Source organism: Vidua macroura, chromosome 7, assembly GCF_024509145.1.
Source record: "Vidua macroura isolate BioBank_ID:100142 chromosome 7, ASM2450914v1, whole genome shotgun sequence".
In the NCBI taxonomy this organism is placed as follows: Eukaryota; Metazoa; Chordata; class Aves; order Passeriformes; family Viduidae; genus Vidua; species Vidua macroura.
In genome coordinates this window covers 21,026,122-21,039,889 of record NC_071577.1, presented here as the reverse complement: position 1 = coordinate 21,039,889, position 13,768 = coordinate 21,026,122, and the positions used below count along the sequence as shown (strand labels likewise).

Sequence of the window (13,768 nt, the reverse complement as noted above, 5' to 3'; positions counted from 1 at the left end):
ACATTCTTTTAATTATCCTTCTGATTTGTATATCTTCTTTTAAGGCCAATAACCGTGCTTTGCGTGAGAAAATTCTTCAAGTGAATCCTCTGGTTGAAGCATTTGGAAATGCCTGCACTGCCATCAATGACAACTCAAGTCGCTTTGGAAAATATCTGGAAATGATGTTTACACCTACAGGAGCTGTAATGGGGGCAAAGATTTCTGAATATCTACTTGAAAAATCAAGGGTCATAAAACAGGCTGTGTAGGTATATTAATTGTCTGTCCTATAGCATTTATGTTGTATTTGAATTGATTTAATTATCAAAACTTCTCTGGTTTAGATACTTTTCTGTCTTCTGCTAAAATAAAAATCCTTTGTACCAGTGCTATGACAACAGGAATGGTCCCGTTCTTTTGGAGTAGAAGCCAGAGCCACTTAATTCTTTGGGGAAGTGTTGTGTTACTGGGTTTTCTGTGTTTCAGAGCTGCTAATCCTACACTACTAAAACAAGTGGGAGATTGGCTACCTTGCTTCAGTGACCTCATTATAAGAACTACTTTTACATTCATTGTACAAGATGCCACAAGAATAAACACAGGTGCTTTAAAAGGATACTTTTTTCTTTCCAGGGGAGAAAAAAATTTCCATATATTTTATTATATTTATGCTGGCCTTTATCATCAGAAGAAACTTTCTGAATATAGACTTCCTGATAAAAAGCCTCCTAGGTAACTATTGCTCACTTGTTTTAACTGCTCATTGTAATTAGCTATTGATCAGCACTTGCTTTCAGTATGATGCCTTCAAATCTCTCTTAATCCTTCTCCATTCCTTAAGGATCTTTTTTAATCCTCCCAAGGTGGGAAGAAGATGGACACTAAGGCATTAAATTATTTGCATTTGTTTGAGAAGTTGAACTATTGAAACAGAAGGAGGATGAACCAAGCTCATTAGATATTTCGTCATGCTTTCAAATGCAGACAACTCTCCTTATGATTTCTTACCATAATGCTTCAGGTTCAGGAAGAACCCAGAATAAGCTTTGGAAGTTTTTAATTTATGTTTGTACTTTGAGTGCATCTGATCTGTACTGGGTGAGGGGATGTGTATGAAATGTTGGTAACATTATTAGATATTAACAAAAAATAAAGCAGATGTTAATGTAACAGAAACAAAAGCTTCCTATGAATTAGCATCAAACTATATAATTGAAAGTTATTGAGACAAATGTTCTTTCCAGTTACTGAGGTACTTGCATTTAAGTCACTGGAGCTTGTATTGACATACGTGGTAGTGTGATGCCTTCTTTATCCCACTCTGTTTAGATATATTGATAATGAAACTGGAAGAGTAATGCATGATATTGTTACTAAAGATTCCTATGGAAGACAATTTGAAGCAATTCAGCATTGTTTTAGAATTATAGGATTTACTGATGAGGTAAGAGATTCACTTGCTAAACCATTATTGACCTTATTTAGGAAAACCACCTCCAGTGCTGCCCTTTGGTTTTGTGGCTGTACAAAATTTTGTGAGCCACAAAATCTGTTATGACAGAAGTGAACTGTGAAAGCATAACCCCCCCCTCAGAAGGCAAGACCAGCCTGAGGTCCCAGTTAGTACTCAGGCAATTCTCTCACACTATTTCTTGTGTAAATAGACGCTTACTTGAACTTGTAGAACTTGGTCTCAGAGAAAGCTACAAACTTTAATATCCATTCCAGTGCCCGTCTTTTTCTTTCATAGCCTAAATATGATATGTGTATCTAACTGAATTCCTTAAAAGTGCTTCTTGTCATCTTTTACAGGAAGTGTATTCAGTGTACAGAATACTGACTGGAATCTTAAATACTGGAAATATTGAGTTTGCTGCTATTTCTTCACAACACCAAACAGATAAAAGTGAGGTTCCAAACCCAGAAGCCTTAGATAATGGTATATACTTTTAACGTTGTCAGTCCTGTATATGCAATTTGACTCTATTTGTGATAGTCTCTAGCTCATGGTAGCAGTTGGTCAATGCTGGTGATTTCCACTGCATAATCATAATTGTGTGTCTTTTTCCACTGTCTTTTAGCTGCTGCACTACTAAGCATAGGGTCAGAAGAACTTCAAGAAGCCCTAACCTCCCATTGCGTTGTAACACGGGGTGAGACGATTATCCGGACGAACACCGTGGACAAAGCAGCGGACGTGCGGGATGCCATGTCGAAAGCACTTTATGGCCGGCTCTTCAGCTGGATCGTGAATCGTATTAATACACTGCTTCAGCCAGATAAAAATATATGGCAAGTTACACATCACTGACTCATGTGTACTTACTGTGCATATGTCTGATGGGTTCATCCATTTGTATATTTTTGATTTTGCAGGAAAAGTGCTGTTTATTTTGGCTAAGGCATCAAAATGTCTTGCATGCTGTGATACTGAATCTTGTTTCCAGGACATTAAGCTCATCATTTTTAAAGAGCTGAATAGAATTTAGCTACTGAAGTCAATGGAAATTGGGTGGTTGAAGTACTGTACAATTTTTTTGAAAGATGCTTCCTATGTAGTGAACATGAAAATCATACAAAAGGCTGATAAATAATTGAAGTACACTGAAAAAAATCAGTATACAGTCCTTACAGTCCCCCTGCTTTTGTAAGCAAGTAATAAATGCAGATTTCAGATTATTATTGTGCTGCTACTTCAGATGTGATCATTTTTTTTATATAATTACAGAAACATTATATTGCGCATCCTTATGATTTCACTGCCAGGCACTGATCTGGCTGGTTTGAAGAAGCTGTAGAGATTTTAGAAACAAGGGAACCTCTCAGGTGATGTGAAAGTGCCTCTGATCTGAGATCTCTACTTGCTACTTCACTATGTCATGCAGACATTCTCATCCATTTCATGCAGTTCTGGCAGTGACTGAGTGTACTTGAGTTAGCACATGGACTTTTAACAGTCCAGCTTGTAGCAGCAGCAGATTTGGTAATTACCCTTCTGAATGAGTGCAGCAAAAATGTACCATTAAACCTTGACACCTTTTCTCTGCCTGGACGAGCAGACAGTAGATTTTATTTGGGATCTGCCTACTGAAACCCCTTGTTTTAATATGGCTGCTAAGTGTCTGTTACTCTGTACCTATGATTTTCCTGCCTTCTTCATGGATATTTGCAAGAAGCAAGTGGAAAACAGAACTCTTAGCAGTGCTGAACAAATGCACAAGTTATCTTAGGTTCAGACACACTTTTCCTCCTTTATTTTTGCCACAGAGTAAATCAGTTATACAGTCTTAGTTAGCAAGTTTATTTTTATTTTAACTTGGTGTTGCCCATAATGAATTTTGTTTGTATCTTCACATGCAGCAATGCTGAAAGTGGGATGAATGTTGGAATACTAGACATATTTGGATTTGAGAACTTCGCAAGAAATTCTTTTGAACAGCTGTGCATAAATATTGCTAATGAACAGATCCAGTTTTATTTCAATCAGCATATCTTTGCACTGGAGCAGGTAAATTCAACTCTGTTGAGGTCTAGCTGAATCCAGCGCCCTACACCATAATCATATTCAGGAGTACTTTATAAAAAATGAGTATGTGATTTAAATGTGAGATAATGACATCGTTCTGTTGAAGTTTTGTAAATAATGTGGTTGAGGCCTATAGAGCATTGCTGTGCGTTATAAATGCCCTAATGATGATGTTGCTTTTACTGTTTCGATATTAAAACTGTGCTGGTGACTTTTGTAGATGGAATACCAGAGTGAGGGAGTCGATGCCACTACAGTGGATTATGAGGACAACCGTCCACTTCTAGATATGTTCCTTCAGAAACCCATGGGTCTCCTGTCTCTGCTAGATGAAGAAAGTCGATTTCCTCAGGCAACAGACCTAACTTTAGTTGGTATGTGCAAGTAAAACTCTGGGAAAGATCTGGGAAATGACAAATTTATTATAAGTGCAGTGTCATCTTTATTTGAGTTTTCCCACCTTAGTTGTCCTGAGGCTGTGTCATTTCATTTGACATTCTAAGTATATTTTTCATTGTGCGTCATCATTTTTCTCTGTTTACATATTTTCTATCCTTTTCAAATTGGAAAATTGTCTTAAGTATCAGGTGACAAGGGCTTATCGTTTTTTCAATGGTACAAGGAAATATCCTGTGTCTTGTCCATGTATGTAGCATTAGTGTTGAAAGTAAAATTAAGACCTTCCAGGCTCCTAGGACTATGTTTATCCAATTAGAAAATATTGCTTGACTCCAGATTATCTCATAAGAAATAGGAAGTGTGTGTTATTTCTGGTGTGCCATCTGGCTGAGTATTTCCTTGTCTTCATGCATATTTTACATATATTTTGACAAATTTTGGTGCCAACTTTAAATATGCAGCACATGCCATGTTTAAAGCTGTTGTGTTGTGTTTATTTACTAGAGCTGCATTTTTCCCTGCAATATGAAACGGAGTTCCATTTCCTTCAATGGAATGTGCTGCAGAGACCCAAACTGTTGGAGAAAAACAACGAATTACAGTTTAACTGCACAACACACATACAAGATTTTTCACTACTGCTAGGCTGAGCTGAAACTGGAATTCAGATCACAGACAGAATGAGTACTATGGTCTCATTCTGCTCCTTGTCTTGGTTTGAAACACAGGTGTCTGCCAAGGAAGGCAGGAACCTTCCTTGGAATAGAAAATATGACCTCTTTCTCTCTGAATTATTATTATAACTTTGAAATTAATGGGCTTTCAGGCAAAGATATGGGAAAAGGAATAACAGTTCCTTATTAATATATATACACATGTAGATATGTGTAACAAGACAAACAACCAACAGCAATGGCGGCAGCAGCAGCAAACCCAACCCAACCCAAACCAAACCCAACCCAACCCAACCCAACCCAACCCAACCCAACCCAACCCAACCCAACCAGCAGCCCAGGGGCCGCCTTGGCTCGGCTGCCGGCGCTTCCCCTTTGGTGCAGTTCCGGTCACGGCCGGCAGGGGCGCTGCTGGCTCCGGCCGGGCAGGGCGGGTGCGATGGTTCCCCTGCGCCGGCAGGGGGCGCTGTGGCCGAGCTCGGCCGCGTCTCCCTCATGGGGCAATGGCGGCGGGCTGGATCGCGAAACGGGCTGCAGCAGGAACGTCGGAGCGGCGGCTGGAACGGCAGAGGCGGGCACATTCCAGGGTGGACCTCCAGCACTCTTCCTCTGTGTGCTAAAGCTGTCTGCCTCGCTATTGAGTTGTATAAATCAGTTAATAGTGAATATTGAACTTCTGCTTCCAGAGGTACTTTCCCTTGTCCAGAGCTGATCGGCCTTTCTGCTGATCTGTACACAGCATGGCAGGATCCCTCAAGCAGACAGCAAAGTAGGATATTTTGCCCTGTTCAGGTGTGCCAGACAATCATTAATTCCACAACTCCATCCCAGCCTCCAGAAATACCAAACTTAATTATTTTTGCTTTAAATACAAGCTCAATTAATTAAATGGTAATAGACTAAGTGGTAATAGAAAGAAAAACCTAACAAAATATTAATGGATTCTAACATTAGAAAAAAATATTTTGATAATACTTTCTGACGTACACAGCATGACAGAGAATGTTCTCAATTGATTCTGGTCTCAGGTCTCTAGTTGCTTGTTCAGATAAATTGCTTTTATACTAAAGCAAGTTTCACAGTATAACTACTAGTTCTTACTAACATGGGTTCCTTTGGATCTTGCTTCTTTCCAGGGATGTTTCCTTGGCTCAACAGGAATTGCTACCTGGGCCCTCAGTGTTGGACAGACAGCACCAATTTAATTTCAAAATATTAAAGAGCCTAAACAATATCACAGGGCATAAAAGACATTTTTTCTTAGAAACCTGTGTTCCTTCTTCTGTCAGCTTTTTAGGGGTAATCACAGGAAACAGAATCCTTAGAAGAGATTTTATAAAGAAGCTTCTTTTTTTCTGTAGAAATCCAAAGGTACAGTTCCAGACTGAACACATAAACATGTCCTTAAAACCTGATGCACAAAGCTAAATGAATGCAAAAAGGAAGATAGAGAAAATATAAATAGTAGGCATTTAAGTGACCGTGATATATGCACAGTTTTGAGTACATATATGTATAAAAAATAAACTCATCCCAAACCCTGCATATACATAAGTAAATTCATTGCAAAATATGAGAAATCATCACATCTTCTCATTGGGTCTTCCTACTTAATATTTTTCCATGTACAAAGGCATCCACAAACAGTGATTTTTGAAGACAGTCTTACTGGCCTAGTTTAAAATGAACTGTTCCATTCAGATGTGACAGCTTGGTATTTCTGAGCAATCTGATAATATGAGTTTATAGCAGTTCTGACTTCTTGAGCAGCAATTTAGCAAGCTAATTAGGATGAAGATTGTAGTTAATCACTCTGTCACTTAAATCAACATCTTTTCTCAATGTCTAGATAAGTTTGAAGATAACTTACGATGCAAATACTTTTGGAGACCAAAAGGAGTGGAACTGTCATTTGGAATTCAGCACTATGCTGGAAAGGTAAGGTCATGTGATTTTTATTTAGTTCAAAGAATGGTGGTATGGTCATCACTTGATTTTAGCCAGAGTTTCTGCTTCATGGTTTTTTTCCCTCATTTGAATAGAAAAAATGATAAAGTTTATGCAAGCACACACTCTACAATGAAACTTTTATGTGTAGCAGCCCATTTTGGAGCCTATCCCTGGGGCTCTTGCACAGATTCTGTAGACAGTAAGCATTTTTTTTCTGCAAGAAACCTGGCCTCAGAAATGCCAGTAGTACAGTCATCTCAAAGGAGGGACTCTATGGAGCCAGGCAGGCTGTGTGCTTGGTAACAGCATGTGGATGCCACAGTAGTTCTGTGTGAGAGTGTCTTGCAGAGTGTCATGCAAAGTATATGCATGAAAAGCAATGGAAAGCAGTATCTGTAACAGAACTTAAAATCCTGTAGAGTGCATTGGAAAGATTGGGACTTGCTAGTAAAGGTGTTTTCTTGTACTTTGTACCTTTTGTTCTCAGAGGTTCACATTCATATATTATTTTATATGGGGAGTAGCAGTCCACTTTTCACCATAACATGAGCTTTGCTTGCAGTTTCAGGACCAAATATTTGTTCATAGACAAAATCAAAATAGCTATGTTTCATATAGCTATCGATTAAGTCTCATCTCTGGATCATTATAAGACTCCAAAATTTTAAGATGTATTCTAGTAACTTCAGTCAGGCTGTCTTGTTAAGAATAACTATTAAAATTCACACAGTTTTAGTTAATTCTTTGTTCCCACATGGCCAAATTATAAAAACAATACTGGCCAGTTTTCTATTGCCAGAGAACATTCAATTTCTGTGTAAATTAATGGACTCCAGGGAAATTGGGCTAGAGAGGAGTATTGCTAGTGATAATAAAACAGCTCTAAAAAATCATTGCAATTAAACAAAATGAACAATTAACCGATTCTTATACTAATACAAATATCCAGGCATTAATTTCTAATCAAAACGGTTTAAATAATTGAAATAGAGGAATGTTTTGTTGTCCTAATATGGTTTTCAGTGCCATGAGAAGCTGATTTAATGTACCTACATTGTGTCCAACTTATTACTGTTCCTCCAGCAGGTCTATTTATAGATCACAGGTTTGATGCAGACAACCAATAGAAAGTGACCACGTGACCACTTTCTTATATCACAAGTAAATGATCACCTGAAGCTTTAATGAAGTATCTCTGTTGTATTGCATCATGCATAGAATCGTTTGACATGGCCAAGCGTAGCACAACAGGATTTAAGCCATTTAACCCAATCTCATATGCAATGGCATTCTATGAATATAGATACTCTGTATAGCCAGTTTACATTCTGAACACACTGCTGCAGTTCACTTTTAAGACCTTTGCAGATAATTCATTTGCTTTTCAGACCGAGCTAGCTGGTCCACATGGTCATCCTGACCGTTCATGTTTTAAAGAATGTAGTAGGTTTTAGGTAACCCTTTCCGTCAAAATTTCTGATTCTGTTTCCCACACTAGGTATTATATGATGCTTCTGCATTCCTTGAGAAGAACAGAGACACTCTTCCTGCTGACATAGTGGTGGTTTTACGAACTTCAGAGAACAAACTTCTTCAGCAGCTGTTCTCTAGCCCATTAACAAAAACAGGTATGTTCTGCACAGCTTTGCTAACATTGTAACTTCTTCAGCTACCTGTTCCTCTCAAACTCTTACTTGATTCTGGACAAATTTTTTTCAATAATTTTATCATATCTCCTTTCCAGAGTGTTTGTTCTCTGATTTCAAGATTTCATTTCCTGTCATGAATCTTGTGCAGCAAGATTCTTCCCTAACTCCAGAGAAAGGGAGATTATCAGATGTGTAGGGCAAGAGGTCATTCTCAGAGCAGGATAAAAATATGGGAGTTTCTAGTTCTTAGTCCTTTACTAAGATCAGTACTCAGTTGGTAGATTCTTGCGTACCATGTCTTACAGTTCATAAATCATGTGATATAGATCAAAGTGTTTTGGAGGTAATATCCATCTATTTAGAAGCACTGATGTAATACATAGTTTCTTACAAATTATAAAAGCCATATACTAATAGGCTAGAAGAAATTCTGTTGATTTAAAGCTTGTTGACTTTGACTTACATGAAAGTGCCAGATCTGTAGCTAAATAAAACAGCAAGATGAAGTTTGATTACTCCATGGATAGATGCCAGAATGCCAGTACCATATGCAAATGATAGTTCTGCAGTATTCATGCAAACAAGCCAGCAAATGAATACTTCTCTCAATACTTTTAAAGCATCTTTAAAAGTGATGGGTGAGAAAAATATGTAATACTAAATCTAAATACAGTGGATTGTACTAGATTGCAAAATTATTGTGAGCTAACATATGGAGATGAAGTTGTATATTTAGGTAGAAATACTTGGTAGATGCATTCAATAGTGCTGGATAGGCTTATTGTACATTGGCTGTAGATGCAATTCTATGCCTGTGCAGCAGCTCTCTGTCTTGAATTTCTTGACTGTCAGTACCCCATTTGTGGCATCTGGTGATGCATATAACCTCTCTTGACATTTCTGTGTAGAAAAAGAGCATCTGGAGAAAAAATTATATTGAGCTTTTTTTGCACATGTAAAATTGATATCGTAATATCTGTTTATATACTACCGAGGATAGGTTCCTGTTACAGGGTAATTTTCCCTATAATTGAAAGGCTTTCGACTACCCCGCCTCAAATTACACTTTTAGACGTCCTTGAGAGGTGGGGATCCAGTAAGGAATCTGCTTCTCCTTTCAGCTGTAATGAGTTTAGATGGACAAGTATATAGTTTATGGTGGAGGATTCGTTGGTGCCCAAGTGGGGAAGAAGGATCTTTCTGTCTATTACTACTCTACATTTGAGTCTGTGTTAAATTGATAAAAGAGATTCTGATCAAGCAAAGCAAGAAAGAAAGCACACACATGGTCAGATGTGCCTCCACACCACTCTTGACCTTGGAGCTATTGTCAGAATGTTATCAGTCCAAATTATTGCAAATATACTTTTTATTTTATTGCTATTTTTACAGCAGAAGGCTGATGCCTTCATGCAGATTCATCTTTTTCTGGCCTTACAGAGTTATTTTCTGTTACAGCAGCACTAAACTTGCGTATTTTGCCTGAGATGCAAAGAAGATTCAGTAAGAGATACTTCTCATTGCAGTTAATGTACAGTTATTACACTGGTGTATTTTACAAGAGTGTATTTTACCCTTTTTTAGGTCTCTTACATTCTTGTTTCCTATTCACATTAATTGAATGCTTTCTCCCTCCATTTACCTTTCTGTGAAGAGCACACAGCAAGTTAAGTGTTTTCTGTATTTGTCAAGTTGATACAGGACATCCTGATAAAGAAATTATTGAGCATGTGCTTATGTGCATGGTGTTATAAGAATAGCTTAAAGCTCTTATGTAATTTATATTTTTAAATAGCCTTTGTGATTTTGCTCTTTTTTTCCAACTGTCTGATACAATTGACATTCACATCTTGTGTTGGGGCCTCTGTGTTCTAAAATCAGATTGTTGCCAGGTTTAGTTTTGGCAGCTTGCAAGATAAATGAAAGGTTTGGCTGAGAACAGAAGGCACTGCTGGCAATGCTACTTCATCTGCTCAGTGAAGAAAGATAATGCTATTCTTTTAACTTTCTACAAAGATGCTTTTGTAAATAAAAGAATCCTGAGTGTGTATGTGTCCCATTGTACTCTGTCCCTGTTTCTTAGCCCTCTTCCCTCCACTCAACATGTGCTTCATTCCTAAAGAAAACCAGAAAAAAATACAGATTAAGTTTCATAATCTTGGTACAGCTTTTGGTCAATTACTGACTAATGCAAAAGTTAGTAATTTATATGGAAGCCATATTCTGTCTTTCCAGGTAACCCTGACCTGAAATGGGCTTTCTGACAGTATGTGTGGTGTTTTGTTTGAAGATGAGTGGCAGCACATTCTCACATCTGCTGGCAGCTATCTCTGGAATGTGCAGCGTAGGTGGGTTTTGCCAAGCAGCGGTCTCCCATACGTGTCGCAGCCACTGGGTGGTGCTATCCCAGAGGCGTGAGGGAAGCGAGGCTGAAATCGTGCGTTTGACAAGAGCTGAAAATGTAGTTCTTTAAATACCAAAAAGAACAAAAAGATGCCTTTCCCACCCTGAGATGATCCTCTGTTTGAAGTATATTTATATAACTGTCATATCTTCCCCTGTCAAAAACTGTGCAACATAAAGAAAATAAATACTGAAAAGCTAAATTCTTTTACTAATTTAAGAACATATTAATCCTTGTAATTTATCAAGTACACTTATCCCCTCTCAACAAATGCTTCTATTTCACAGTAGCAGTCTGTGCAGTTTAAAGGGCCAGAAATTAACAGCAGAACTTTAAACATACATTTGTAATAGTAATTTATCGTTAATAGAGTTTGCAAATATGAGACATATGAGACATTGTCATATGAGACATTGGAACATAAACATTCTGGAATTAATTTTCTAGCATATACAGATTGCTTGGTCATCTTTCAGTGGAAATTTAGTCATGTTTAGTGTGTTTTGAAATCTACATTTTCTAGGGACCTTTAACTTCAAAATTGAATGAATGTATTCTGATTTAACCTAACAATTCTCCCACCTGCTTCCATATCTGTCACTTTTTTCTATAGACACAGCTTCTTGTGCTGCTACTACTGTAGATGAATATGCATGTTCCCATTTAGATAGAATATATTTCTGATTGTCTCTGGGTTTAGATTATCACTGTTGCTGCTAAAGCATCAGAGAGAAAAGGAATCACATGAAGTAGAAAATAGAGTCCCCTTGTAAGAATAGAGGATTTTTGTTGGAAAAATTAAGGACAGCCTTGGCACATTCACCATTGAGGAGTCGGACCATTTTGCTCACTGTCCTGATATTCAATAATTTTTGCAGCATCACTAATAAGAGGTGGTACTGCTGGATTACTTGGGCAAAGCACCCCTGGGGGGTTTTGAGACTGCAAGGGTTTTATCTTCTTAGAAAAGCTTCATCACAACAAGATCTTCTACTCTTGAAACACAATCTCTGCAGACTTTTGTCCTTGCCATGACTCAGAGACCTTTAGAACTTTGAGAAAGTTATCTTCTGCAGGGAGGGGAAAGGGAAATCCTCCAATCTTCTCACCAGAAGAGTAGAGATACTGCAAAACATCCTTGTCCTTGCTCTGAGGATCAGTAGGGGTTTTGCTTGGCTACAGAGAAGAGATACAAGCCAGAGAAGACTTACTACAGCAACATCATATCTAATAATTTTAGTAGCATTCGGTATTGCTCACAGATTAGGGTAATGGATTATCAATATATCATTGCTTAAAAACACTCCTTGTATGTGGTGCCTATATATTTAAGCATAAATATAATATATATTTAAGCATAAATATAATTCTCTGCCAAAGAGAATTGGGATGAGAGTTTTCACAACTGGGATGAAGGGTTTGGTTAGTCATGTTTTAACAAGGTAATTTTTTTTTTCCAAAGTAGAATTTTTTTCCAGACACAAGTTATTTATAATTCACCTGTCTAAAGGTCATTTCCCCTCCTCAGTATTGATTTTTTAGTCTGTGTTCTTTCTGCCTTTGAGTCTCTAATCTTGCTTACAAACCTTTGATAAAAAGTAATTATAAATAGTGTATGTTTGTTTACCAAACCAAACAACTAACAGACCATGTGCTAAGGGAGAATGTGAAAAAATGTTTTAGTGTGCACACTAAAGAACAAAAGAACTATGGCCTTTTGCAAAATCACTTCAGAGAACTGCTTTTCACCACTTCTTGGTGACAAGAGTACTATGTTTAACTTGTGTGTAACTTGTGTGTAACTGAGTACTGTCTTTAACTTGTGTGTAACTGTAATAGCATGTGATTCCTCATGACGAGTCAGAAACCGAAGGAAAGAGATTTTCTTGCATTTCAGTCCCATGAACAGGTACTACTGGGCATACATGGAGTGTAATCTTGGCAAGTCGAAATCATAGGTGCTTTGCCACTGTTTTCAGTAGAGCCTAGTGGGTTTGAGCTGTCATATTTGTCACTGTGCACTCCTATTGAGCACAGGCCCTTCCTCTAGCAATAAGTAGAGGTCTCTTGGTTTGGTATGTGTCATTCACTGAAATGCAGCATATTTCCTTTTGGGTTTAGTGTATTTTTTTCCTCTTAATTCCACACATCACAATAGAACCAAAGGCTCAAATACGTTTTAGTTTTACTAATTTATTCCACAATAAAATCTTCTTATAATGGTACTTTTGTGTTAGTTTTTTCACCTTTAAGAGACCAGTCACTCTTAAGTCAAATTAATTGGAAACAAAGTCATTGTAATTACAGTATCTCTACTTAAAAATTAATCAATTTATATTTTGTAAGAAGTTTGGTAAAGTTAATGGAAGCTGTGTATTTCACTCAGGACATGGTCTGTATGTTAAAACTGGTCTGTATGTTAAAAACACAAAAATAGTTTTTGCTCTGCTACCAGTGAGCTGTATGTAAAGAGAGGCTTTAAACCACAGCTGTGCAGTGTAACAGTCATGAACTTTACTGGGTTGCAGATGTGGGACATCAGTTAATTCAATTAATTGTAGCTTAACTGATTTTGGGAGGTAGAGTGTTGAATTACTTTTTAGAGTTCTGCACTTGAGCATTTTGCAGCTCAGTGTTAATTTTTCTTCATGTCCTAAGGTTTTGCATCATAGGACAAATGCAGTACAGATACTCATAAAACTTGCTAGCAATAGGATCCAAAAAATGCTCTGAAATAGCCCTAAAAATGGAGCTCATCTAGAAACAGAGCCATCTATCAGATCAAAGTTAAGGTCTCAGTCCTGCTAAAGCTTTATATAAAGCATAACAATTATTTACTGTTGAGAATAACTCCCTATAAATAGTGTCAGTGAATCTCTGGAATTGCACATGGCAGTAAGCACAACAGCTGAGAATTGTCAAGTTAGATTTACCACAATAATGTTTGGTAAAGGGTGTTACCCAAACAGAATTATGCTGCTTTTTAATCTGAGACTTCACAGATTATATTGTACTGAAAATGAGCAAGGGGGCATAGATTTTTTTTTTTTGTCTACAGTGCTTGCAAATTGAACTCTAATAAAAGTAGAAGTGGACAAGTTTAAGAATAGATTTTAATTAATTTACTGATTTGATTTATAATAGATCAACCTCTCTAAAACAAATCTTGAGAATAGTTTTTCTT

At 37.4% G+C, this 13,768-nt stretch overlaps 1 protein-coding gene across 10 annotated transcripts in view; it reads left to right on the top strand.

Annotated features, from left to right (window-relative positions):
* MYO3B (myosin IIIB) overlaps positions 1-13,768 on the top strand; it is a 226,599-nt gene that overhangs the window by 89,222 nt on the left and 123,609 nt on the right. For all 10 annotated transcript variants that reach the window (XM_053981864.1, XM_053981863.1, XM_053981862.1 and 7 more), the window contains 9 exons: positions 45-247; positions 616-714; positions 1,312-1,426; positions 1,795-1,921; positions 2,064-2,274; positions 3,343-3,490; positions 3,729-3,882; positions 6,431-6,519; positions 8,030-8,159. In XM_053981864.1, coding sequence (XP_053837839.1) covers positions 45-247; positions 616-714; positions 1,312-1,426; positions 1,795-1,921; positions 2,064-2,274; positions 3,343-3,490; positions 3,729-3,882; positions 6,431-6,519; positions 8,030-8,159 — 1,276 coding nt within the window. The remainder of the gene's footprint in view (positions 1-44; positions 248-615; positions 715-1,311; positions 1,427-1,794; positions 1,922-2,063; positions 2,275-3,342; positions 3,491-3,728; positions 3,883-6,430; positions 6,520-8,029; positions 8,160-13,768) is intronic.